The sequence below is a fragment of the Chiloscyllium plagiosum genome, unplaced genomic scaffold (genome assembly GCF_037043375.1).
Source record: "Chiloscyllium plagiosum isolate Xiang-an unplaced genomic scaffold, Cpla_swu_hap1 HiC_scaffold_22, whole genome shotgun sequence".
In the NCBI taxonomy this organism is placed as follows: Eukaryota; Metazoa; Chordata; class Chondrichthyes; order Orectolobiformes; family Hemiscylliidae; genus Chiloscyllium; species Chiloscyllium plagiosum.
The window spans coordinates 52725027-52751712 of record NW_028270160.1 but is presented as its reverse complement, the minus strand read 5'-3'; the positions used below and the strand labels follow the sequence as shown (position 1 = coordinate 52751712).

Sequence of the window (26686 nt, the reverse complement as noted above, 5' to 3'; positions counted from 1 at the left end):
CCTGCCCCATCAACTACCTGATGAAGGACGAGTGCTCTGAAAGCTTGTACTTGCAAATAAACCTGTTGGACTATAACCTGGTGTTGTGCAATTTTTAACAATAAATGATAACATTCTATTAGCTTTCCTGTACCTGCAATCAAGGCTTTTGCAGTTCAGGCAGTAGAACACCCAATTCCCTCTGTATTTTAGAGCTCTGCAATCTCTCACCATTTAGATAATATGCTTCTCTTTTATTCTTTCTACCAATTACATTGAACTAATCTTTTGTTAGTTCCCTGAATTATATTTAACCAGGAAAACTAAAAATGTTGAACCATTTTTGTTCATAGGAATCCAGTCAGACATTTGACATCCCGCTCACCTTGTCAGGAGCTGTAGTTTTAAGGAGAAGGTTAAATTATGAAGAAAAAACACGTTACTATGTCATTGTTCAAGCCAACGTAAGTATTTATTTGAAGAATTTCAATTATTCAGCATATATTCACCTTAACAACTACATGCTATTTAGTAAATTGGGATATTCTGACATGTGAGGTTACTTTTAAGTGTAGTTGGTCCGACAACAACAATTGATGTTAAATTGTTGCTTAATAGTTTCAGAGACATTCACTTTTGACAAAATATGCTTTTGTAAGTAACTAAAAAGTAATGCCAAATAAAACAATTCCTGATGGCAGAAAATAAGTACAGCAGTGAATGGAGTTCTTAAAGTGCAAACAATTTTTTTCTGGAACAATTTTAACTGACACATTTATTTGAGAATGATTGTGCTTTGAAATAAAATTCATGTATACAGTTGACATGACTACAAATTTCAAATATACTTTTTAGAACAGCATAAATTTTTGTGTCAGTATTTTATTTTTCATTTCTATTAAAAAGTCTCCTGAAAATAACATTGAGTTTCAAGTACATAATTCATCTAAGTTTTGACATTGTTATTACCTTAAGACATCATTGAATTATAAACAGTCACAGCTTCAAAATAGGAATGATAATAATGGTATGTTTACAGATAATAACTCTCCATAATATTATTGGTGTGTTCCTGACCTTCTGAAGCATGAAATGCTCATGAAAATCTTTGTCACGAAGATTGAGAACATCCGATCACTTGCTTTAACTACCTCTTTCACTTCCCTAGTCAGCTAGATCTATCTCCCTCTTTTTAAAGTAAATTGCAGATGTTGTAAACCGGAAATAAACAGTGTCCTGAAGAAGATTCATATTGGACCCAATATGAGTGTATTGTGTCCTTCACCATAGATGCTGCCAGACTTGCAGAGTTCCTGCAGCACTTTCTGTTTTTATTTCAATCTTTCTCTGAGCCGTCCCTTTCCCTAGACCTAAACTCGAGTTCATTTTTCTCTTGTTCCTTTTATCTCTCGATGTGCTTCTCTGAACTGTTTCTGTCCCTATCTCAGTATTCCCCAAACTCTGCTCTGTTTCCTTGACCATATTAGCTCTACTAATCACCTAATTTTCTGTCCTGATGGCCATGTTAACCAACATTCTTAGTAGTTCTCTCTTTTCAGATTGTCCCTCTTTGATCAAATCTTGTCTTTGTAGTACAAAGATCACAGAACAAGCAGAGAGTTTGAGATGTTGCTGATAGTTTAAGGCAGTTTTTTTACTAAAGAGTGTCAGTTTTAAATGTCACATGAACAGAGTAGGCAGAGTAAATATAGGTTGGAAGGTTTACTGATTACAGATTGGATGAACTAATTATGAGGCTGAACAATTCGATCATTCAGACTCTGTGACCATGAAGTCTTCCTCTTAAGTTGGCTGAAATGTTAAGCAGTGACTCGAATGGATCCACCTCAAGAACCCTCCCTTGTATGTCTAAAACTCCCACTCACAACTGTCCTTTTTATATTTTTTTAAGTAGCTGGTAAACCCCATATCAATTATTTTTAATGTAACTTAATCATTTAATTCTCCATTTATTGGAGGTTCCCAACTCCTGTATCTCAACTCTGTTATCTTGCTGCATGAAATGACTGAATGGAATAGAATCCCTACAGTGTGAAGCAGACCATTGAGTCCACATCAACCCTTTGTAGAGCATCCCGCCCAGATCTACCACACCCCTGTAACCCTGCATTTTGCATGGCTGATCTACCTAAGCTACACATCCCAAGACACTATTGGCAATTTAGCATGGCCAATCCACCTAACATGCACATCTTTGGACTGTAGGAGGAAATCGGATGCAAACATGGGGAGAATGTGAAAACTCTGCACAGACAGTCATCCCAGGGTGGAATCAAGATCTAGTCCCTGGCAGTGTGAGTCAGCAGTGCAAACCACTGAGCTACTATGCCCACCCATAATCATGTAATTATATCTAATGAAAGGGAAGGTTTGAATTGAATTAACTTTATTGTCACCTGTACTCAAATGAGTACAGTGGAAAGTTTACAGGATGCCACTCATGGCGCCATTTTAGATGCAAAGACACCTAGCTACAGATTCCAAAGCTCTGGTGTAAATAGCTTTTACCATCTTTTTGACAGTTGGTTTAAGTATGCTGGTCATGAGGCTCCTTCTTATCAGCCCTGACTATGGATACACGAAGGCTGGTTTCTAAGTTATGTTCTTGGTGAGGTAGCAGACTGTATTCATCATGACAGACATTGTTTCATGTCAGCTCAGCCTCACTGCTAAAGGAGCTCCCTGGACTGGAGAGACCAAACTATATTGTGAAAAAACATAATTGTTTCTTTCAGTTACTCACTTTGAGAAGAGAATACCTTCTTGATTTATTACAACTAATGTATCTATTTCTTGGCTTTTGCTGTGATACAAACATATGAGCACGAGATAAGAGTAGGCCTCTTGTTCCTTTGAGTTTATTCAATAATATCATGGATAATCTATTTTCAACCTCAACTCTACATTCCTGCGCATCCCAGATAATCTTTCATGCCATTGATAATCAAGGATCTATTTATCTCTGCCTTAAAAGTATTTAAAGATTCTGCATCCCCTGTCTTTTGAGGAAGGGAATTCAAAGACTTTCAATCTTCTGAGAGAATATTTATTTCCTTATCTCTGTCATAAATAGATGACTCTTACTTTTAAATAATGACTTCTAATTCTAGATGCTTCCAAAAGAGGAAACATCCTTTAGACCTCCACCCGATCGTATCCCCTCAGGATTTTGTGTTTCAATTAAGTCGGCTCTGACTATTCTAAACTCCAGACGAGACAAGGCCAGTCTGTCTAGCCTTTCCTCATAAAGCAATCCACTCATTCTGGGCAGTCATCAAGTAAACCTTGTCTAAAGTGCTTTCAATGTGTTAACATCCTTCTGTATGTTTGGTGACCAATACTATGCACACTGCTGCAGATACAGTCTCAACAATGTCCTGTGTAACTGAAGCATGACATCTCTACAGTGACAGTCAATCCCCTCACAATTAAACATAAGGTTAGCTTTCCTGATTCTACGTGCACACTAACAAAATGTGCTCCATGCAATAGGATACTCAGATCACTCTCAAATCAAGTCTCTGCTAGCTCTCAACATTTAAGTAATACACATTTTTCCTTTCTGCCATAATTGAGAATTTCACCCTTTCCTACATTATACTCCCTTTACAAGGCCTTTGTCATTCATTTAACCTGTCTCTATTCTTTTGTTTGCTTCATATGTTCTCTTTACAACTCACTTTCCTGCCTATCTTTGTGCCATTGGTAAATTCAGCTACCATACCTTTGATTCCTTTATTCAAGTCTCTTGTCAAAATTGTAAAGAGTTGGGGCCCCAGCACTGACCCTGATGACAACTGATGACATCCTGCCAACCTGATACATTCTGCTTCCTGTTAACCAGCCAATCTCCTATCCGTACCAATATGTTTCCCCAAAACAATAACCTTTGATGTGACACCTTATCAAGTGTCTTCTGAAAATCTAAGTACAATGCATCCACTGGTTCTCCTTTATCCTCGGTTCAAGTTACTTCTTCAAAGAACTCTAACAAATTAGTTGATTTAACTCTGACAAAACCAGGTTGGCGATGCCAGATTACCGGAATTTATCTGAGTGCCCAGTTATCCTGATTCTAAGAATAGTTTCTAACATTTTTCCTTTGACAGATGATAAACTGATAATTAGATGATAATTAGTTTGCAGTTTCTTGCTTTCTGCTTTCTCCCTTTTTGAGTAAAGGAGTTGCAATAACTATTTCAATTATAAAGGAATCTTCTCTGAACCTAACACATTTTGGAAAATTAAAACTAACGCAACAACTATCATACTAGCTCCTCTTTCTTAGACCTCATTAAGGCGTTTGCCTTGATGTGTGTCACTCTCAGAGTTGGGTTTCTGGTTCTTTAAATGTCAGTCAAACCTCTTTTGTACATGATTCAACATGAAAGTTTCATACAAAAAGACAATGGACGGCTTGGAAGATTCATCCTGCTTTGCTTAACTTAATTAGTAATTTGGTTGTGACTAGCTATTACTTTAACATTATTTTAAAACATGTAGGATTGTTCTGATTAGTTGGGGAATTGTCCCGAGAAATGAACCAGCAAATGGGCATTGCCTATTTTGTTAACTTGAATCTGGCCCAATGTTGTACATGTTCTTCTGTATACAAGGAACAGAGCTCTCTATGTTAATAATACGTATCGTGAAGTTCACAGAAATGTTCCACACTGAGAGTCTGACTGACAAACAGCTGTCAGCAGAATTCTTCACACACTCAGGATTGTCCAAAAGAAATATATGCTGTAATTGCTGTCTCTAGGCGTGCAATTAAAAATCCAACAAACATTTCTCCTGCTGTCTATTAGATGTAGGTGCTGAGAGTGGATCAGCCTGTCTACCAATGTGTTCTCCAGGATCTACTGTTATATAGATCATTGTCTTGATAATCAAACTAAAATAATTTTCTTTCTTCTATATTGCAACATATTTCGTTTGCTCTCAGAATTAAAATTAATAAGATCAGCAATGTCATGTGATAATTTTGAATATTGAGATGAGCATTCCAAGATATTAACAGGGGATGACAAAGTAGTTATAGATAAATTATTTCCACTGGCTAGGAATTCTAGGATGAGGGAGCAATCTGAGAAGTAGGGCCAGACTATTCAGGAGAGATGTTAAGATGCACATCTGCACACCAAGGGTGGGAGATGTCTGACACACTCTTCCACAAATGGCAGTGGAATGTTAAATCTTTTTTCTTAGTTTTAAATCTGAGGCAGATTTATTTTTATTAAGAGTAATGGGCCTCAGACAGATCGATGAAGATAGGCCGCAGATCAGCCACAATCTTATTGAATGGCAGAACAGGCTCGATGGCTGAATGGTCTACTCCCGTTCCCAAGTTCCATTAAATATTGGATGAGTTAGAGGCAACATGTTGAAGACTGGATACATCTTCATTTCTGACTGTGTCAGAAATGAATGTTTTGCTTAGAATCACATTCAGAGGTCGATCACATTTTTTAATGATTTTCAGTTTTCTGGGTCAATGTGGAGACCAAGGAAAATTGTAGATCTTATCCAGATTTTTGACTGAGGTTGGAGGTCAATTTTGGCCTTCAATTAGAAGTTAAGTGTTATTTAAGAATATAACTTACAGATGCTCAGAGAGATAAAAGAAACATTTGCACTGCACAAGTAGCTATTTCGTAATTACATTGTATAATGCAGATGGTGTTAGATTGTGTTGGGTGGCAACTGTCATAACAACTATAAGAAATATATTTCTGTTTGGTTCATTTTACATTGTAGCATCTGATTGATTCAGTTTTGGTCATTTTTCTTTGTGTGAGCTGACAAGAACACAGTAGGAAGCAAGTAAAAAAAAGATTACAATTAACTCATCAGAAAGAGAAAATTATAGACACATGAATCACAGTAGCCAGGTGAAGTTAACCAGCATATACTCTCACACAAATAAATGATTATATCATCCAATTTCAACATTTGCTACAGCTCTACTGGTTGATAATTAGCGGCAATAATGCTGTATCAAAAATAAAAAAAGCCTATATCGATAAAAGAGAATTTTAGTAGGTGGAGAAGGAACATTGGATTGAAGAGATGTGCTTGACAGTGTTATGTGGTGTATTGTAACCAGCATAGACTGGTGTAATGAGTGGCATTTTTCTGTGTTGTTAACTCAGTGAAATATGTTCTGATGTTTTTTTCTTTAACTCACAGGATAGAGCTCCAAATCCAAATAATAGAAGGACCAGCACAACAACATTGACAGTTGATGTACTTGATGGAGATGATCTTGGCCCAAAATTCCTTCCATGTGAACTGGTCAATAATACGAGGGATTGTCGTCCTCTTACATACAAGGCCAGTTTGCCTGAGCTTACGGAGCCGGTAAGTCTACATGCCTGATCTCACCTCACCTGTTTTCTACTGCACAAGCACTATGGTAAAATTGAGGGAATTGCTTTGAGCACTTTAATGTAAATAAATTACTGAGATGTTACATGCCTGTCTTAATTAGTCATTCATGCTCTCATAATGGAAGTGAAGTTTACTTACCAGAAATAATTTCCACCAATAATATTGCTATGAAAGCTTTACAATTTCAATTAAGTAGCCTATATTTGTAATACGTTTAACTCATTAATGTGGAAGTGAAAAAAACAATAATGTATTGTTGAGGGTATTGTAAAATTTCTCAAAAGAGAATAATTCAACATTTAATGTACAGCTCTTCCACAGAAGCAATATTTGTTGATATTTTCCACTTCAACGCCCTGATGGATAGCAAGGATTTTTGAAACATAAGAATTGGAAAATCTTGGGCAGAAGACGTGCAAATCCCCTGTGCAGAGTCTATACCCATTATAAGCAACTGAAGTAGAAAATTCTGATTATTTGTGCTAGAAAGCGGGCTCACACTAAAATCTGCAAATTTAAGTGTGTCAAATTAAGGGGAAAACTTGAAAATAATGTCATTAAAATTGGGATTACCAATTCTTAGGCTACTTCTTTTGTGACTATATTTCTTTGTTTGATCTCTCTGACTTTATCTGGACTTCCAGCTGGAGTCTGGACTCCAAATAACCACATTATTTAGAATGAAGAAGCTGGAGAAGAAATAAAAATATTGTTATCTTGATCCTATTAGCTTTCCAATAATCTTTCCTTCAGGTTAACTAACTATTTTAAACTTCTTATATGAATGGCTTTAGGATGAAAAATCACATTGGTCTGAAATAAGATAAGCTATCCACTTTTGACTTCCTTGCGTTTATGTTGGACTGTACATTAGGAAAATACATGTAACCTGTAATGTTGTTAAATATGTGGCTGTTTGAATGCCCAGTGTGCACTGTTTTTGGTGACTTCTTTTTCATATTGCTAACACCTCTGATATAAAGTAACATTACTTTGGAGGATGTAATACCTTAGTCCTTATAACTAGAGAGCGATATAGGTGTAGACAAATCAGAAATGCCATTTACAGCTGTATTTGTACGAGGTATCATTTGGAAAATAAGTGCACAGCCCTTTATAGTAGTTATTTTTGGTCTTTTGGAAAACTCTAATGCATTTTTCTTTTGTGATAAACTGCTCAAAGGCTTTTGCAGGAAACTAACCATGTTACTCCTTATTTCCAATGTTAGAATGAGAGTGGTAAAATGTCTGGCTATCTCTGGGCTTATTTTTTTCAAGGTAGTCAAACTGTGCATCATTGTACAGGTGCTAGAAATAATTCCCTTCAGACTGTCTTTTGTTCTCACCAACTGATTTGCAGTTCAATGTAAGAATGAAAAGGTTAGCACAACAAAAACTCTGGAAATACTCAGCAGGTCAAACGATATCTATTATTGACCTTTTTCTCAAAATTGGGAAAGGTAAGTGTCAATAACTTAAATCAAGGGGACAAAACATGTGGTCCTGGAAAACCACAGCCGGTCAGGCAGCATCTGAGGAGCAGGAGAGTCGATGTTTCGAGCATAAGATCTTCATCAGGACCATTTTCTCAGATGCTGCTTGTGTTTTTCCAGCACACACTTTCTGACTCTGATCTTCAGCATCTGCAGACCTCACTTTCTCCCCTTTTAAGCAATTGGACTACCAGTAAAAGAGGGAAGGAGTGCTGAAAAAAACAAGTGAGGATCTGTGATCATGTGGAATACAGGAGAAGACTAAATGACAAAATGAAACAAGGAAAAAGGGGATGGTAATAAAACATAGTTGAATTCTAATCAATGACTGCAAAGTGAATGACTGGGGAAAATGATTATGAATCTTTGAGTTCATTGTTGAGACCGGAAGATTATAAAATGTATAATTGAATTGCAAGGTGTTGTTCCTTAAGGTCATGTTGGACTGTAGTAGAAGAACAAAGGTAACAGAAGTTTAAATGAGATGAAGTGGGAGACGGTGAGGAAATGTATTGCAATGACAGGTGGCCATTGCAGACTGAGTTGAGATGTTGCAGAAAACAGTTACCAATCGATGTTCAGTCTTCTTATTATAAAGTAGGCTGTATTTGAGCCATATTATCATTTTCTAACTAGAATTTGTTACAAGGAAGTAGAAGTCAGTAAATTGTCATTTCACCTGGATGAATTGTTTGAGGTCCTAGATGGTAGTAAGGAAAAGGTAAAAGTGTTCATGTTTCCTCCCCTGTACTACAAGGAGTGTTGTGGATGATTGAAGAATAAACTAGGATGTCACAGAGGGACTAGTTGTTTTGAAAGTTTGAAAGGAAAAGGACAGTAAGAAAAATGTGTTTTGTGGTGGCCAAGGATGATCTGTTGAATATGAAACATCTGGGATGGAAGCTAAAAACAAGGGAACCACATGGTTCTTGGATGGAAGGAGAGTGGGAAGGAGTGAAGTGTGAGAAATGGAATAGACATGGTTGAGGGCCCTGAAAACCATAATGGAGAGGAATTTGTGGTGTACAGTTTTTAAGTGCTACATAAGGACAACATATTTTAAGTGCTAAAATGAAAGATGGCTTTGTCACAACAGATGAAATGGAGGCAAGTCTAAAGAATAGAATGAAGCCTTATAGAATGAAAAGATTAACTCATATCTGGAATGTTTTAAAACTCACCCACATGCGAGAGAAAAAGATCATATCACAGGTTTTGGTTTTGAGTAAATATTCACAAAACTGAACAAAACACAATTATTAGTATGTTAGTGCTTTGAAACTTCTTTGTCAGTCACACTGACATCCATGGTAATGGGAACCAGTGACAGTCCACAACATTAGCCAAGAATACAAATGAGTGTAAAATGCTATTGATTACTTGATCCTGATACCACTGATTTTTTGGCTTCAGTTGCAAACTGTATGATTATTCACTGTACTTTATTCTGTGACTTCTGTTGCAATCTGTAATTATGTGTGATTACTGTCAGAATCATCAGTTTCAGGCAACACAGTTTTGTATTTGAATTGCAGATAAAATTTATATTAGGCCTGTTACATTTATTCTTTATGTACTTTTGCGCGACGGAGAAATTGAATGGAATGTGATTACGATGGAGAACACTTGTGTGAAATATATTTAAAAAGTGAAAATTGCAGCTGCACACCATAGAGTAGTCAAATAAAGTGCAGCTGAAACTGAATTAAATGAAATACTATTGGTCCCTTATCTGAGTCACAGCTGCTGCTGTTCCTACAGGAGAGATGCTGTCATGGTATGGCATGCTCTTCAGTCTAATGCCAACTTCACACATCCACTGTATCTCACTTGCACTACACTGTGAAGTCCATCATTCAACAACAAAAAAACACCTAGCTCGACCCCTTTCAGCTGCCCTTCACTTTGTCCTCCGCAGATGAATTCTGTAGCTTTTCAGTTCTGATCAAATGGCAAGAATACAAACATTCATAGATGTTAGACTAAATTTTAGTGAGTTTCATGAAGGATTTCTCTATATGAAGGACTAAAAGGTTCATCTGGTGTGTTTCCTCATGCTACTCTCTTCAGCTTACCTCGTTATCAATGCACCATCCATCTATAGCACCCTGCTACGACTATTGTCAACTCACAATGGCTGGATTAGTCACCATGCTTGGGACCACCCTAGATTTCTTGTGCCAGCACATTTTTAAGAGTCCAGCTTTGTATCTGGTTAAATTTTACCAGGATTTGCCCTTTGTATTGCAAATAGATGGAAGGGAATGAAGAACAAATGTGTCTGAGGGCACATAAACAGTGCGGCTGACACTTTATTGCAAATACAACTGCACATTCAAAATGTCTTGAGAACTGAGCTACGCAAGTTGCTTGTCCTTAGTCTTATCTCATCTTTCCTAAGGGTGTACTACACAGTTCTTAATGCCAGAACAGCACAACATCTTCTCATTGTTTATTGTGGGAGCATCAAATACTAGAAAGCCTTCAAATGTGATTTTTGAGAAGATTTGTAGCTTAGCTTGAGGTTCAGGTTATAAGTTTGCTTGCTGAGCTGGTGGGTTTGTTCTCTGAGAACAAACTTACCAGCTCAGTGAGCAAACTTGCAACCTAAGCTTTCAAATGGCTGAAAGCATTTCTGTTCCAACAAAAGTGGTAAAAAAAGCAAAACTACAGACAGTGGCTACTTGCCTGTAAATCAACAATAAGCTTACAATCAATGAGTGATCAATGCATCCAGCTCAAATCTATTGGATTTATGTTAATTAAGTCCTGGGTGGCCAGTTGTGACTAACACTGTAGCATTCTATTTGCAGAAGATGATGTTCCATTGCTCAATGACCTCATCTCACTCTTCGGGAGGCTGCCGCTTTTCTCCCAGCTTTTCAGAGTTGATCGCATCTCCTGTTTGCCTGCTCAAATTGTGCGGAGCACAAGAAGCTGGTCTCTGTACTACAGAGTCCCTCAAGACCAATCCAAGTACGAGAAGCTAATCTTCAGGAGGTCCATCAAGTGCTCCACAATGGACCAGACCAAAGTATTGACAGCAATCTACCTATCTTCAGCCTCACTCAATGATGTAGACATAATGAGAACTCCTTGGGTGCACAGCACAGGCTAAGTTGTAGTGTTAGTGATCAGAGTTGACTTGTACACTCATCGAATGGAAGCCAGTTCTGTTGATGAAATTAACTGCATTATGATATGGTACTCTCAATATGGTGCAGTGGCATAAAGTGTGCAGTGGCCTTCTCCTGAACAAAGTCAGCTATAATGAAAAGCCTCCTGCTGTAGCACTAACTTCATCACAGGGAAGTGAATTGAAGGGGTGTGTGATTGGATACAAATTGCATTGGTAGCAGCCATGATACATTTGTGAGATCGAGCACTGGTCTCCAATGGATCCTTGAAAGCAGTCAGTTGTGTAAATGTTCAGTGTGACTGTTACCTTGTTGACCACTAGGATAGGATGGGCACCATCTCCTTCAGTTCGCCTGCCCTGCTCTAACAGTTGCCATCGTTCTTTGATGGTGCCCTAGGACATCCTCAGTTTGTGGTGATACTGTACCTCACTCATTTGGAGAAAATGAAATCTATGGTAATAGATTCGGTGCCCCTGTATTACCTCCACACCTGAGAGGACCTTCAGCTACAGTCTCTTCATGTGGAGGATCTTTGGCAGCTGCTGGAGGTTGCTGCTGGTCTTGGATTTGCTGATGCAACTTTCTCCTCAATTTTCTTTCACGTTGTTACCCCACAACAATAATAACTATTTCTGTGATGGATCTATTGGCCACAGTTCCAACAAACTCTGTGTGGGGAATATCCAAAATAGAATAGATCCCTAGAAATCTGATCAGTCAGCATTCACATCACTCACTAATGATGGTTTAACACAGTCCTCAAAAGAGTGGGACGTGGAAGACTCTAATAAGGTGGGCCATGAATGCCTCTGCATGTACCATTAACATAGGGATCTTATTCTGTTGAACGCAACACAAGCCATACCAGGCAATTACAGTGGAAGACTGGAAATGTTTATGATTTCTGATATGTTATGTTCCCAACCCCCTCACCACTCACATACCCAAGAATGGCATTGTCAAAGAACAATTATAGTTCATGCTGAAAGGAAATGCCCTTGGACAGGCAATAAGACCTTGGATCATCTTTGTGATGATCCACAGATGAATCCTTTCCTGTTATTTGTGGTAACGTCTCCCCTTAGACTTTGAGGCATGGCATTTGGTTAACATATATGTCATTGGTTTGACACCTGTGCTGCTGGCACATGGTTCAAGTGTAACAGCGATGTAATGCTGTACCATTCACTAACAGCTCCTTGACGGATCACTTTTGACAACCATTCCTGGTGTTGTGCCTGCACTGAAAGGCAAGGCAAAACAGAAGGATTGTAAGACTTTACTCTCTGGCTGCGGAGGCAAATTGCAAAAGGGTAATGCAAGGCAGAGGTGTATTCAGTGTTGAGTAGGTGCAAAGTGAGTGAGGAATTCAAAGATGCATCCTGGACTCATCCTCAAGTTGGATGCTTGTTCCCACATGACAAGTTGTTTTTTCTCTCTTTCTCGGCTCCCTCTGCACCTATTTGCTCACGCCTTCTCCCTCAATCATTGGTATACATATTACCTTTTCCTAGCTGTTTCTAGTTCTGAAAAGGATCACAGAACTTAAAACACTAACTTTGTTTCATAGAACATAGAACATAAAACATTACAGTGCAGCGCAGGCCTTTCGGCCCTCAAGGATGCGCCGACCTGTGGAACCAATCTGAAGCCTCTCTATCCTACGCTATTCCATTTTCATTAAATGTTTATCCAATGACCATTTAAATGCCCTTAAAGTTGGCAAATCTACTACTGTCACAGCCAGTGTATTCCACACTCCTACTACCTCTGACATCTGTTCTATATCTATCACCCCTTAATTTAAAAAAATGTTCCCTCGTGCTAACCATCACCATCCGAGGAAAAAAGCTCTCACTGTCCACCCTATCTAACCCTCAGACTATCTTATGTGTCTCAAGTAAGTCACCTCTCAACCTTCTTCTCTCTAACAAAAACAGCCTGAAGTCCCTCGGACTTTCCTCACAAGAGTTTCCCCTATACCAGGCAACTTCTGAGTAAATCTCCTTTGAACTCTTTCCACATCCTTCCTATAATGCAGTGACCAGAACTTTACACAATATTCCAAGTGTGACCGTACCAGAGTTTGGTACAGCTGTAGCATGACCTCGTGCCTCCAAAACCCAATTGCTCTAATAATGAAAGCTAAAACACCATATGCCTCCTTAACAACCCTCGAGGAGAAAGTGAGGTCTGCAGATGCTGGAGATCAAAGTTGAAACTTTATTGCTGGAACAGCACAGCAGGTCAGGCAGCATCCAGGGAAAAAGGGCCTGTGCCCGAAACGTCGAATCTCCTGTTCCCTGGATGCTGCCTGACCTGCTGTGCTGTTCCAGCAATAAAGTTTCAACTCCTTAACAACCCTGTCAACCTGAGTGGCAACTTTAAGGGATCTATGTACATGGACACCGAGATCTCACTGCTCATCTATACTTCCAAGTATCTAACCATTAGCCTAGTACTCTGTATTCCTGTTGCTCCTTCCAAAGTGAATCACTTGTCCGCATTAAACTCGATTTGCCACCTCTCAGCCCAGCTCTGCCGCTTATCTCTGTCCCTCTGTAGCCTACAACATCCTTCGGCACTATCCACAATTCCAATGACCTCAGTGTCATCCGTAAATTTACTAACCCATCCTCTGCCCTCATCTACGTTATTTATAAAAATGATAAACAGTAGTGGACCCAAAACAGATCTTTGCGGTATATCACGAGTAACTGAACTCCAGGATGAACATTTCCCATCAATCCCCACGCACTGTCATGCCTCTTTATTTTGTGCAACAGCCTACATTGGGGAATCTTATCAAATGTTTTACTGAAATCCATAGACACCATATCATCCGCTTTTACCTCAGCCACCTGTTTGGTCACCTTCTCAAAGAACTCAATAAGTTTTCATCTCCATTAATGTTGTCAGACCTGCAGAGTTTTAATGTTTAGTTGTTTATTTCAGATCTCCAGCATCTGCAATTCCTTGTTTCATTTTAGATACTAATGAAATGCTAATGCATCTAAACCTAATCCAATTGCCTCTTGCCATTTACTGGAGAGACTTTCATCTCACTATCCAAAACCTGATTGCAGAATCTGACTTTTTCTCTCAAGGTCAATTATCTAATTTTTCTGATTTCTCCATATTTACTCAAATGACTCAGCAAATCCCATGTTGTTCAGGCCTTGTGAAGATTCTGTCCTTGGAGTTGTTTTTTAACTCTTGCAATTTCAAGCACCTCTTGTTATGATCTATGTAAAATTCTGAGCGTATGTCTTCATTACCATAATTCTTCTAAGATCCTTACTTATTTTCTAGTTTTTGGTCTATATAGGAAAGTGAATACAACATAACTTTGTAAGTGTTTTTAGTTGTGACAAGCTTGAGTTTTTTTTTTGTTTTTAATGCAACCTTAAAATTCACTTCTCTTTATCTTTATTTTGGGGAATTAGGGGGTGAGTTACTTGCAGCAGGATTCTTAGCCTATGACCTGCTCTTATACTGAATAGTCCAGTTCAGTTTCTGTTCAATATTTATCCCCAGGATGTTGATAATGGAGCATTCAGTGATGGTGAATGTCAAAAGATGATGGTTTGATTCACTTTTGTGGGAACATGTCATTTCTAGAGCTTGTGTGGCACACATGTAATATGCCAACTATCATCCCAAGCCTGGATGTTATCCAGATTTTGTTGCATTTTGGCATGGACTGCTTTAGTACCTGTATTATACAATAATCAGCAATTATCCCCACTTCTGACTTTATGATGGAGGGAAGGTCATTTATGAAGCAAGATGGTTGGGCCTAGGACACTCCCTGAGTAATTCCTTCAGAGATGTCCTGTGGCTGAGATAATTGATCTCCAACCACTACAACAATCTTCCTTTAGGCCAGGAATGAGTCCAACAAGTGGAGAGCCTTTCCTCAGATTCACATTGCTCGAGCTCCTTAATGCCACACTTGGTTAAATGCAGCCTTGATGTCACTCTTGCCTCACCTCTGGAATTCATCTGTTTTGTCCGCTGTAATGAGCTCAGGAGCTGAGTAGAGCTCAAAATGAGCAGGTTATTGATGAGCAGGTCGTAAGCAGGCTTGATAGTACCATTGTTGATATCGTCCATCACTTTACTGAGGATTGAGAGTAGACGTTTGGGGCATGAAGTGGCCAGATTGCATTTTATCTACAGGACATACCTGAGCAAATTTCCACCTAGTTGGGTAGACGCCTGTATTGGAACAGCTTGGCTCAGGGTGTAGCATTCTGGACCATAAGTCTTAGTGATATTACTGGAATCTTATCAGAGTCCATAACCTTTGCTGTATTCAGTGTCTCCAGCGGATTCTTGATATCAAGTGGAGGGAAAAAAATTGGCTGAAGACTTGCATTTTTGATGTTGAGGATTGCTGGAGGAAACTGAGTTGGACCATTCACTTTTGGTCGAAGATTGTTGCCAATGCTTCAGCTATATTTTTTGTTGGCTTACCTCATTATTGAGAATTGGGATGTTTGTGGAACCTTCTCTTGCAGTGAGTTTCATTGTCCACCAGCATTCACAATGAGATATGGCAAGACTGTGGAGTTTAAATCTGATTCATTGGTTATGGTATTACTTAGTGTGGGGGATTGGGACGAAAATATTCAGCCTAAGACTCGCTCGTACCGATCTGAATTAAAGAGAATGACTCACGCCACACAAACCTTGAGTTATTGACTGTTTATTTCGTGAGTTCACGAGGAGAGGCAAGTTGACCACGATAGTCACAAGTCACTCCGACGAGATACAGCGAGTTGTGTGGTTATATAGGTTACAATCATTTAACAATTAACAAACTATTAATTGAAACATAATGAGTAAGTGGACAATCAACCCAGTTACTAGTCCCAGTCACGTAGCTGTCTGGTCAGTGCTGGTTAGTATGTGATGAGCAATGTTAGCATAATAGTAGATCCTTGTAAAAGAAGAACATTCCCATGCTGGGAAAGAGTTCACTATCAGGTGCTAGTACAGCTACAAGGTCAGCCATCTCACTGAGCCTGGGAACACACAAACAGACACTAATATGAAAACTAAAATGGATTCCAGGCTTTTAATATGTGACAAAATGGCTGCTTGGGTTATAACAAATCTCCTGTACTTGGCTATCTATCACATGCTGCGTATGCTGTTTGGCATGCAAATAGTCCTGTTTCTCTTCAAGATGGCACCTCATTTTTAGCTATATCTGGTACTGCTCCTGGCATGCTGTCCTGCACTCATTATTGAACTAAGTTCATCACTTAAATTGATGGTAATTGTAGAATGGGGGATACACTGGACCATAAGGTGTAGATTGTGCTGAAGTACAATTTGATTGTAGCTAATGGCTAACAACACCTAATGGATGCCCAGTCTTGAGTTGTCAGATTTGTTCAAAAGTCTATCCTATTTAGCATAGTGATAGTGCCACGTATCTTAATGGAGAGTCATCTCAACAGGATGACAGGACTTTTCCTCCACAAGGACTGTGCAGTGGTCACTCTTACTTGCATCAACAGATGCATCACAGGTCAGTGAGGATGTGGTCAAATATGTAGTTCCCTCTTGTTGATTCCTCACTAACTGTTGCAAACTCATTATAACAACTATGTCCTTTAAAACTTGATCAGCTCAGTCATTGGTGGTGCTGCCCAGCTCCTTCTGGTGGTGGACTTTGAAGTCCCCTACCCAAAGTATTTTCTGTGCCCTTGCCACCCTCACTTCTTTCTCTAAGTTCTGTTCAACACAGTGGAGTACTAACTCATCCATTGAAGGGCTACGATTGTAGTGGTGGGAGTGGAAGGGAGAAGGGAACAAAGTGGTAATCAGCAGGAGGTTTCCTTGCCCATATTTGACCTGTGCTATGAGATTTCATGGGGTCCAAGGTCAAGTTAAGGACTCCCAGGACAACACCCTCTTGTCTGCATACCACCAGTGCTGGGCCTGTCCTGGTTTTGTAGCAGGGCATATCCAGAGATGGTGATGGTCTTATCTGGGACATTGTATGCAACATCTGATTTTGTAAGTGTGACTATTTCAGGCTGTTCCTTGATTAGTCTGTGAAACAGTTCTCCCAATTTTGACAATGAGAATTTTAAAGGGTCAACAGGGCTGTGTTTGCAGTCATCATGTCCGGTGCCTTAATAGCTGCTAGGTGGTTTGTCTAGTTCAATTGCTTTATTTTCCTTTCCAGACATTGATACAACTGTGTGGCTTGCCATTGCAATTAATGCCAACCCCATTGCTTTGGGTCTGGATTCCCATGGAGGTTAGACAAGGTAATAGTGTTAGTTTCCTTCCCTAAAAGACACTAGAGAACCAAATGGGTTTTTCCAACCATTGTCAATGATTTCATGGTCATCACTCCAATTTTAGTTTGAGATTTTTAAAAAATTGAATTTGAATTTCACTATTTACCATAGTGGGATTTGAACCAGGTTCTCCCGAATATTACTCGTCCAATGACGAGACGACTCAGCCATCACCTTCCCCAAAATCTGAAACGTTGATTTTGTCTTCATCCCAATAGCTGTTGTATAACCTGCTGCAGATTTTTAACAGTTGTTTCAATTTCATTTCAGCACCTTCAATATTTTGCTCATTTCAAAATTTACACTGCAGTGCCTTTCTCACATTATGTAACCTTTGACTTGCCATGTGCAATGCCTGGACTAATTTGTTAGCCCTACCTTTAAAAACAATATATTGTGATTTAATGCAGGATCTAGTTCATTTCATTAATTGAAAGTATCACTTGCTGTATTGATCCCACTTAGTTGAATGATCTAAGCTAAAGGATTTCATGTCTTGGCTGACGAGTACAACATAGGAGAGTATTACAAGGGCATTGTTGAGATAAGATGTTATGGAATTGAAACACAGTTAAAAGGCTCGGATCTTATCACAGACTGTGAAACTAAAGTTTATAAGGTTTGAAACTTATCTAAATCTAGTGATAACAATTTACAGCCATGTGGCATAGCGTAGAAGACAGCTACCATTCATAATTTATACAATCCTCTGTTTTCTTCTGAATGATTACTATTGTTGAATTGTGTGTCTCAGTGGTTTATCTTCTACTGGTACTGCGCTATTGCCCTGTTTGGGTTGTATCTGCTGCTCGATATGATGATGTATGGTACAGTTATACTGATTGTTGCATTACCGTGAATTGATTTATGTTCCTCTTCAATGTAAGATGAGCGTTCAGGTTTATACTGCAGTAGCCACACTTGTTCTACAAATCAACCTTAGACATTTAATTTGCCAATCTTTAGTTCAACATGTGAACCATTGCAGCAAAAACAAATGCATCTATATTCTCAATCACCAGATCACTGGGAATCTGACCTACTGCAAGCAAGGGCAGTAAGAGATTATTCATAAGCAGCCTCCTACTTATTACACGCGGAAAATCTCCTCATACTCTTACAAGCCTTTCTGCATTGCAAAGGTCCTGGACAACAAATGGGTGGCTGAGATCTCACCTGTGTCTGACCTTTACCTGCCAGACGCTCATATTTCAGGTGACTAGTAGTTGAAAATCATTTCTGATGTCTCCTCAATCATCAATATAATTGGAAACTAAAGTAATGGCTAACTCGATAAATAAAAACAAAAATGCTGGGGAAACTCTACAGATCTGGCAGCATCTGTGGAGAGAAAAAAAGTTAAAGTTTCAAGTCCAGTGACCTTTTGTCTGAACTGATGGTCATTGGACTCGCAGCATGAACTCTTCTTTTCTTCACAGATGTTTCTTCTGTTGAGTTTCTCCAGCACTTTCGGTGGTTACTTTCTGTTTGTTGCAGATCTCTAACATCTGCAATTCTTTTTTTTGTTTTTGGGGAACTGGATTTTTATTACTCTTTATGTAGGCAATAACATTTAAAGTATGGAATGGGCTACCAGAGAAAGTGGTGGAGGCTAGTACACTTACAACATTTAAAAGGCATCTGGATAGGTACATGAATAGGAAGGGTTTAGAAGGATATGGGCCAAATGCTGGTAAATGGAATTAGATTAATTTAGGATATCTGGTCAGCATGGAATGAGTTGGATGGAAGAGTCTGATTCCATGCTGTACATCTCTATGATTCTATATACTAATATTTTACTATTGATCAATGTTGCCTAACACAGATTCATTTTTTGCAGAATTCAATTTGCTATCCTTTATTAGTTTGGCGTACTGTTCCATTTTAAGCATCACTATTTTTGAATTTAAGAAATGCATAATTTCAAGCCAGGGATCACTTACTATCTCCTATTTCGTTTTCTGTGGTTAGCAGCTTTTTGTGATGATGTGAGGAACTAATGTATGAAAATGTGATACTTCTGTACATCAGGAGGATATTATGAATTTGTATTCCTGATGCAGAACTCTGCCAGGTTTAATCATCAGGCCCAGAGGTCAGCAAACCTCACAGAATTTTCTTTAATTTAATTTTGATAGAGAGAAAATTGTGCAAGGCCTAGAATTCCTGAATTTCTGATATGCATTCAGAGTGAACAAAGCCCTATGCCGGCAGAAAAATATTATAAATTCGACCCTTTTATCTGGATATTAAAGGAAATTGGTCAATCCTAGGCACCGGGGAACTATACTTAAAGGGAATATATGTCATATAACTCAACCCTCAGTGTTCTTAAGTATATTTTCTCACTGGAGGATGAAGATTATTAAAACAGTATATATAGACTTCGAGTCACTTATTGGAGAGTAACTTCAGCAACCTGCATACTTAATTTTCAGGGAATAGAACACTTCCTAACAGAACAGAGGCAAATCTATTGTGTTCAAATAAATCAGACTTAGGTTGTGTTTACATTTACACATTTTATATTTATATTTTCATATTTTAATTACTTAATTGAAAGACTAATCTTAAATGTGAAATGTCTGGTTAATGTTAGTCTGGTGAAAGTTTAGTTTCCCTGTGCCATTAATAATTTCTTTTTCACTCATTTTCTGTTGATGTTAATGCTTATACTGGTTTATGTAACTGGAGTAGTTATAGTTTAATTCCCAATTTACCTTTCTATGTGAGAGTGATTACAGTTAAAATGTAGCATCATCAGTTAAAGCTTAAAAATGATAAAATTAGTCATTTTGTAGAGCCTGAGTTGTGAAGACTTAGCTTGAATACATTGGGTATTATTTAATTGAACAATCTTTAACATTACAGATTCTAAGATGTATTGTAATCCTCTTCCTGTTGATTGATGTCTTTGAAGAAAACAGCATTGCCTTTATGATGTCCTTAACATTTTGAAAAAAAAAAGAAAATGACAGTGTGTGTATTCTAAGTATGAAAATCATGAAGATTTAAATTTACAAGTTGTTAGTTCCAGAACAGCAGGTCCAACACAGAGCATGCTGACATTGATTAATGGATGCAGTGAGCAGTAGAAATGTAAATGTTGGTTCAGAAAAAAATGTGTACACCAAACACAAAAACCACTTGAAATAAGTCAAAGCTAAAATAGTGATAAAGTGAATTGAATAACCTACTGATCTTGGTTTGAAATTAATTTTGAAATACTTTAGTGTTGTATTTTTAAATTGCTAATGTAGTGCAGAATCTTCTGAGAGATTGGAGGTAGGAAGGCCACTTCAGTAGATGGGGCAGTGGCATACCCAAACTGCATTTCCACACCATCATAATTTTATTCTGGTGAAGGCTGCATGATTGACTGTCTGCCTGCCATTAAGTGTGATCCTTCAATACATAAGGAAGGGCTACTTAAGGACCACTGCTCTGTCTCCAGGGGAACGGGACAAAGTGGAGCGTGGTCCCTCAATTAAAGACACTCAGTTCCTGATCATTACAGGACATAGGAGTGCTCATTGGCAGCCAGGCTTGACCAATCTGTCTCTCCACAGCCCCCAACGAGAGAAATCTCCAAGCCCATGATAAGTCACTGACATTTGTCCTGAGTTTATAGTGCTGCTGAAACCTAGGGTGTGGTGTGTATATATGTGTGTGAGTGTCCATGTACAAATGTATATATGTGTGTACATATATAGGGGGAGATGTGGAAGTTGTTTTTTTAACAGCAGCCACTGGCCTCCTCTATGACACTATTGAATAAAAGAGGACCCAGCCACTGGTTGACCAGCAACACTTACTGTGTGGGATATTCACTCCTGGGATCTGTTTGCCTTCTGAATTCTGTCTTTTAATTCTACCATTTGTGCATACTTTGACCCTTATTTTTCTATGTTTTGAGTCATCCTCTCACTTTAATTCTCAATACCATATCCTCACCCTGCAGCATTGCCTTATATTATCTTCTTAACATTCCAAATCTCATCTCTTATAATTTGCAAACATAACTGCAGAACCATTTTGAAGTTCCCTATAAAACTGTTGGATTATTCTGTTAGATCAAATAGCAGGTTGCATATATTGGAGTTCTTAATCATAGCACAGAAAACCTCTGAGTGGGTACATGGGTAAAAGTTAAGCAATTCGCAAAAATTCATTAGTTAAGAGGCTGGACAGTCACAAAGTCAAAATATGGAAATAATAACATGGCAACTCTTTAAACAAAAATATCCTTCTGGTGAGGAAAGTGAATTTTAGACAGAGTTTCAGAGGAGGAAATAAAAACGTATAAAAGCAGAAAGAATTGCGGATGCTGTAAATCAGAAACAAAAAACGAAAATTGCTGGAAAAGTTCACTGGTCTGGCAGCCTCTACGGAGAGAAGTCAGAGGAAGGGTCACTCGACCCAAAACGTTAACTCTGATTTCTCTCGGCAAATAAAAACACACATTCATTCAACTGCCTTGACACTTTTCAGAATGTGGTGTATCTCAGTGCATTTCTCATGTAAGAGTTAATTATGCACAATCATAAAAAAATCCCAGTTTGGAGAATTTAGGACTGTATTGTTTTACCCTCACCTCTCAGTACATGTACAATATAAACACATTGTTCCCTTTGTGAGTGCTTAAGAATGGAATTATGCCTTTAATGAATTCCTTTCAAGAACAGTGACTGTTACATTGGAAAATGTGACAGCTAATCTACATACAGCAACATTTCAGAAGCAGCTTGAGACTAAAAACATTTCTGACAGCTTAGAAGTGTTAACCAAGGAAAAGAAGAAGGAATAAATACCGTGAAATCATGCTTGCTGTGACTTCAGGATGCCCTTAAAACAAAAATACACAACCAATGAAATATTTTTGAAGTCGAGTAATTGTCATAATGTAGGGATACATGGTGGCCAATTTGCATTTAACAAGGTTTCACATGAAGAAATACAAGTATATGAGCAGATCATCTGTTTCTAAATGCTGTTTGAGCCAAATGTTGGCCAGAACATGACAAGATCTTAAAAAGTCATGAGGGGCATGGATAGGGTGAAAAGGCAAAGTCTTTTTCCCAGGGTATGGGAGTCTAAAGCTAGAGGGCATAGACTTAAGGTGAGAGGAGAAAGATTTAAAAGGGATCTAAGGGGCAATGTTTTTATACAGAGATTGGGACATGTGTGGAATGAGCTGTCGGAGTAAATGGTGGATGCTTGTACAATTTTAACATTTAAAAAATATTTGGATGGGTATATGAATAGGAAGGATTTAGAAGGATTTGGGCCAAATTCTGGCAAATAGGACTACATTTACTTAGGAAATCTGGTCAGTATGGATGAGTTGGACTGAATGGTCTGTTTCTATGCTGTATAATTCTGTGACTCTATGACTCTATCTCTCCTATTCATAAAATAATGTTGTTGTATCTTTAATGGTTGCAGAGAGCAGAATATGCCTCAGCTTATCTTACCTTGGCTTCATCTGAAAGGCAGAACTCCTGAAATCAGAACGTAACTCAGCATTGCATTGAAGCACAGATTATATGCTCACGTCTTCAATGTGGGGCTTGAACTCTGAAACTTCTGACATCGGAGCAAAAATGTTGTTAATAAATAATGCCTTTAAACATCAGATATTTATTAACTCAAAATATAATCTCCAGGTGGGTTTAGTTTAGAAACAAATGCTGGAAAAAGTGATATGCAAAAAAAATTCCAATAGAAGATTTTGGTTTCATTGGTGATAGAATTTGTAGGTAAAATAATGTTTGGCATTTCTGTATTCGGTTTAGTTGCTTGTTATTTGTAAATTTCTTAAATCCTCTGGAATTGAAAGATTAAAGGAGTTGGTTAGAATATTTGGAATGATGTTATTAGAGTAGGGATTGCATTACCACAGATGCTGGATTTAATTGAGTCTTAACATTAACAGAAGGATTTGATAAATATTACAAGGAAAGTATTAAAGGTTATGAGGAAAGAGGTAATACAATAAAATTAATCTTCAGTCCATTGCGCAGGACCAACATATGTGCAATAGACCAGAGGATGCTGTAATTTCCATTATTGAGAAATATATGCTGGAAATGTCAAGCAGCCACTTGCTATTGCACTTTGATCACATTTGATTATTCTTAATGAATCTCATTTTAATGTATAGCCTAGAGTTTGCATCACTAGGTTCCATAAGCAGTAGGTGTCTGCAGTTTAGAAAGCCGGTAGTCACCAGTTTGCATGGCGAATAAGTTATCCTGAAGCAATATGGATAACTCAAAACTGGTTTAGTTTTGTAAATTGTAAATGAGTTATGATGATAATAAGTCATACAGAATCTTGCTGGATAATTCACAACCACTGAGTTTACAAAAATTGCCAGTCAAGAAAAAGACAGCTGGTTCATCAAGTCTACAGTGGTTGGAGTATCATGAATAAACACATCTCTTATTCCCAATCAAGTGCACAAAATCTCGTGGGAGGGGCAAAAGACAGAGGAGGGAAAAGAATAGGCATTTCAGGTGAGCATGCATTGTAGGAGCACTGAATTTCCCCAATGAATGAATGTTGCATTTCACTAAAGCTGAGAACTTTGAAAGTTCAGCAAAATATGCCTTGCTGAGTGCAGCTGAGGGAAAAATTTAAAATTAGCATTTGTTTACTCTCTCCATCTCACTTCTCTCCCTCCTACCCCCACTTGAGTGCACAGCCATATGAACCAATCAAAAAAACTGTTTTGGATGGACCATGGAAATCTTAATACATTTTCAAGGTTTAAAGGTACATTTTAGAACATAACAGATGCCTTACTTGATGGGAGCAAAGGTTGACAAATTAATGCCAGTATTCCAAATTTCTGTTGTTTCACTATATATAGCCTTCTAGTTGATCATTTAATTAGCTTTTGTAATTGTCTGGCCACAATGCCTAGTCCTTGGTAATTCAAAGATGAGTCGATCTATATTTTCAGGTGTCCATCTGCATCTCCTTGGACTAACTGCATTTCAGGTTATCGTGCAACAGTTATCATGAAATTAAGATTTTGGAGCTCTGCTCCTTCATCAGGTGATGTCACTTCACCAAACGGAGGAGCAGTGCTCCAAAATCTTGTGATTTCTAATAAACCTGTTGGATTATAACCTGGTGTCGTGTGACTTCTACCTTTGTCCACCCCAGTTCAACACCAGCACCTCCACATCATAAGTCTATTCCACCTGTTTTGAATTCAAGTTGTTCTTAGTTGTTCAAGTTGTTCTTCAAGTGTCAACCATCTGTTTATTTGCGTAGATGGTCCAAATTGCATTGCATATATCCAAATACATCCTTTGTTTTAAACCACAAAGTCTGAAACAGCCGTTGAAAAATTTGACAAGCATTGTGGCTTGAGATTCTAACTTAACTAAGAAATAATATCCTCCGTCCCCGGTGCAGCAGAACAATTTGTGCCTACTACAAATTAACCATTCTCCGTTTAATCATATGGCTGATGTTGAATCCTGATTTTCAAGTGAAATCTGAGGGAAAGAACATTGTGCATTCAAGTTCCAGTCCAAAGACTTGAGCACAAAGTCCAGTCAGGCATTTCAGTGCAGTTGTAAGGGGGCACTGCAATGATGGAAGTTCTGTCTTGCAGATGTCATGTTATCTACCCTATTCTATTAATGATCCGACGCCTTTATTTTGAAGAACAGTTGGCGAGCTATCCCCTACAGCAGATGTCCTGCCAATTATTATCATTCAATCAAAATCACTAAAACAGCATTTTCACATTTCTCTTTGTGGGTGCTGGAGCTGTGAAAATTGGCTACAGGCAAAGTTTAATAAAAACAGTGACAATTTCAAAGATGCTTCATTGGTTGTAAAAGCTTTGAGGTGTTCTGAGGTCGTGAACACAGCTACATAAATATATGGGTTTCATTTTATGATTTTGATTCATCTGGTACCAGATCAGAAGTCTTTGAATGTGATGTGGGGAAAGTCAAAATCTGTTCAACCATACCTCCACAAATGATGGAGATGATTTGTCACACAAGCTTCCCCTGAAGCTTTGGTGCTGACTTTTGTGCAGCAATTGATATACATGTGATCCTCCCTCATATCCATCATAATGGTGAAACAATGAAGTTATGGTGAAACAATGAAGTTATGGTTAGCTGAATCATTTGATTCTCCTGATATTTAGATATACTATTCATCTCCTTTCAGACTTGTAATTCCTCTATGATGTTTGATAATTCTCCTCTGATGTTCCCTGATACAGCAAACCCTTTATTATCCAGTGGGACCAGGAGAGTGCCAGTTGACCAAATATTCTGGAAAATCAAGAGGTTTACTTTATCAATGTAATAACACATTAAGTAATAGACATGTAATGCAGGGGTGTACACATCACTGTTACACTTTATTTGCAGCATAAGTCACATAAATAATTATGCAATTTTGCCTTAAATGGAACTTCTCAGCAGAGTCTTCTCAATTGTACTCTCAACTGACTACTTGGACATTATGGTAGATCACAGCATTTGAGGAGAAATTGACTCAAAATTAAATTAATTGTTAATTTTTTGTGCAGCTGTTTGATTGAACAACATGTACATTTCCAATGAGGTAAACAAATTAAAAATTTGGACTGGATACTACAGTGAACCTTGTGGTATTTGAGGAATGTAATTTTTACTGGATAATTGAGTATACTAATTCACAATGTGTTGGTTGAAACAAAATTTGCTGTACCTTCTCTGATCCTCCACAAAACTGCTACACTAACAGATTCAAAGATTTCAAATGCTCTAGACTCTCGCTCATCTGTCCTCTGCTTGGCCAATAATAAAGTGTTCCATGACATTTTACACACAGTAGGGAGAGGAGTTTGTCTTTTGCTGGATATGGGTTTGATGGATGGAATCTTAAAAAGCATTGAACAACAGAGATTATGGCAAAAGGTGTAGCAAAATTGGACAAGAAAGCCAGTAATTTTGTCATAGAGACAATCTTGCTCCATCTTTTATGCTTTTCACAAGTGGAATTCTCATTAGGCAGTGGCAAGATACTAATTGTCATGGATTAACACTTGTTAAACACATCGCTAACACAACAACTCATCTCATAATATATAAAACCTCCCATCTTAACAAACTCTTCAAAAAGCTGGATGCCGGCAAACTCAATAAGGAAATTTGAATTCATACCTGGCCGATCCAGCCTGTAACTTGCTCCAAATGATCTCCATGTTGCCTATGATCAAATTGTAGCAAAGGACATGGACATTGGCATCTACCAGATTCTGGATTAATGGTGCTGGAAGAGCACAGCAGTTCAGGCAGCATCTGAGGAGCAG

At 38.2% G+C, this 26686-nt stretch overlaps 1 protein-coding gene across 9 annotated transcripts in view; it reads left to right on the top strand.

The window, feature by feature from the left end:
* Positions 1-26686, top strand: part of pcdh15b (protocadherin-related 15b) — a 1538224-nt gene that overhangs the window by 1060267 nt on the left and 451271 nt on the right. For all 9 annotated transcript variants that reach the window (XM_087999065.1, XM_087999066.1, XM_087999064.1 and 6 more), the window contains 2 exons: positions 333-443; positions 6193-6363. In XM_087999065.1, coding sequence (XP_087855191.1) covers positions 333-443; positions 6193-6363 — 282 coding nt within the window. The remainder of the gene's footprint in view (positions 1-332; positions 444-6192; positions 6364-26686) is intronic.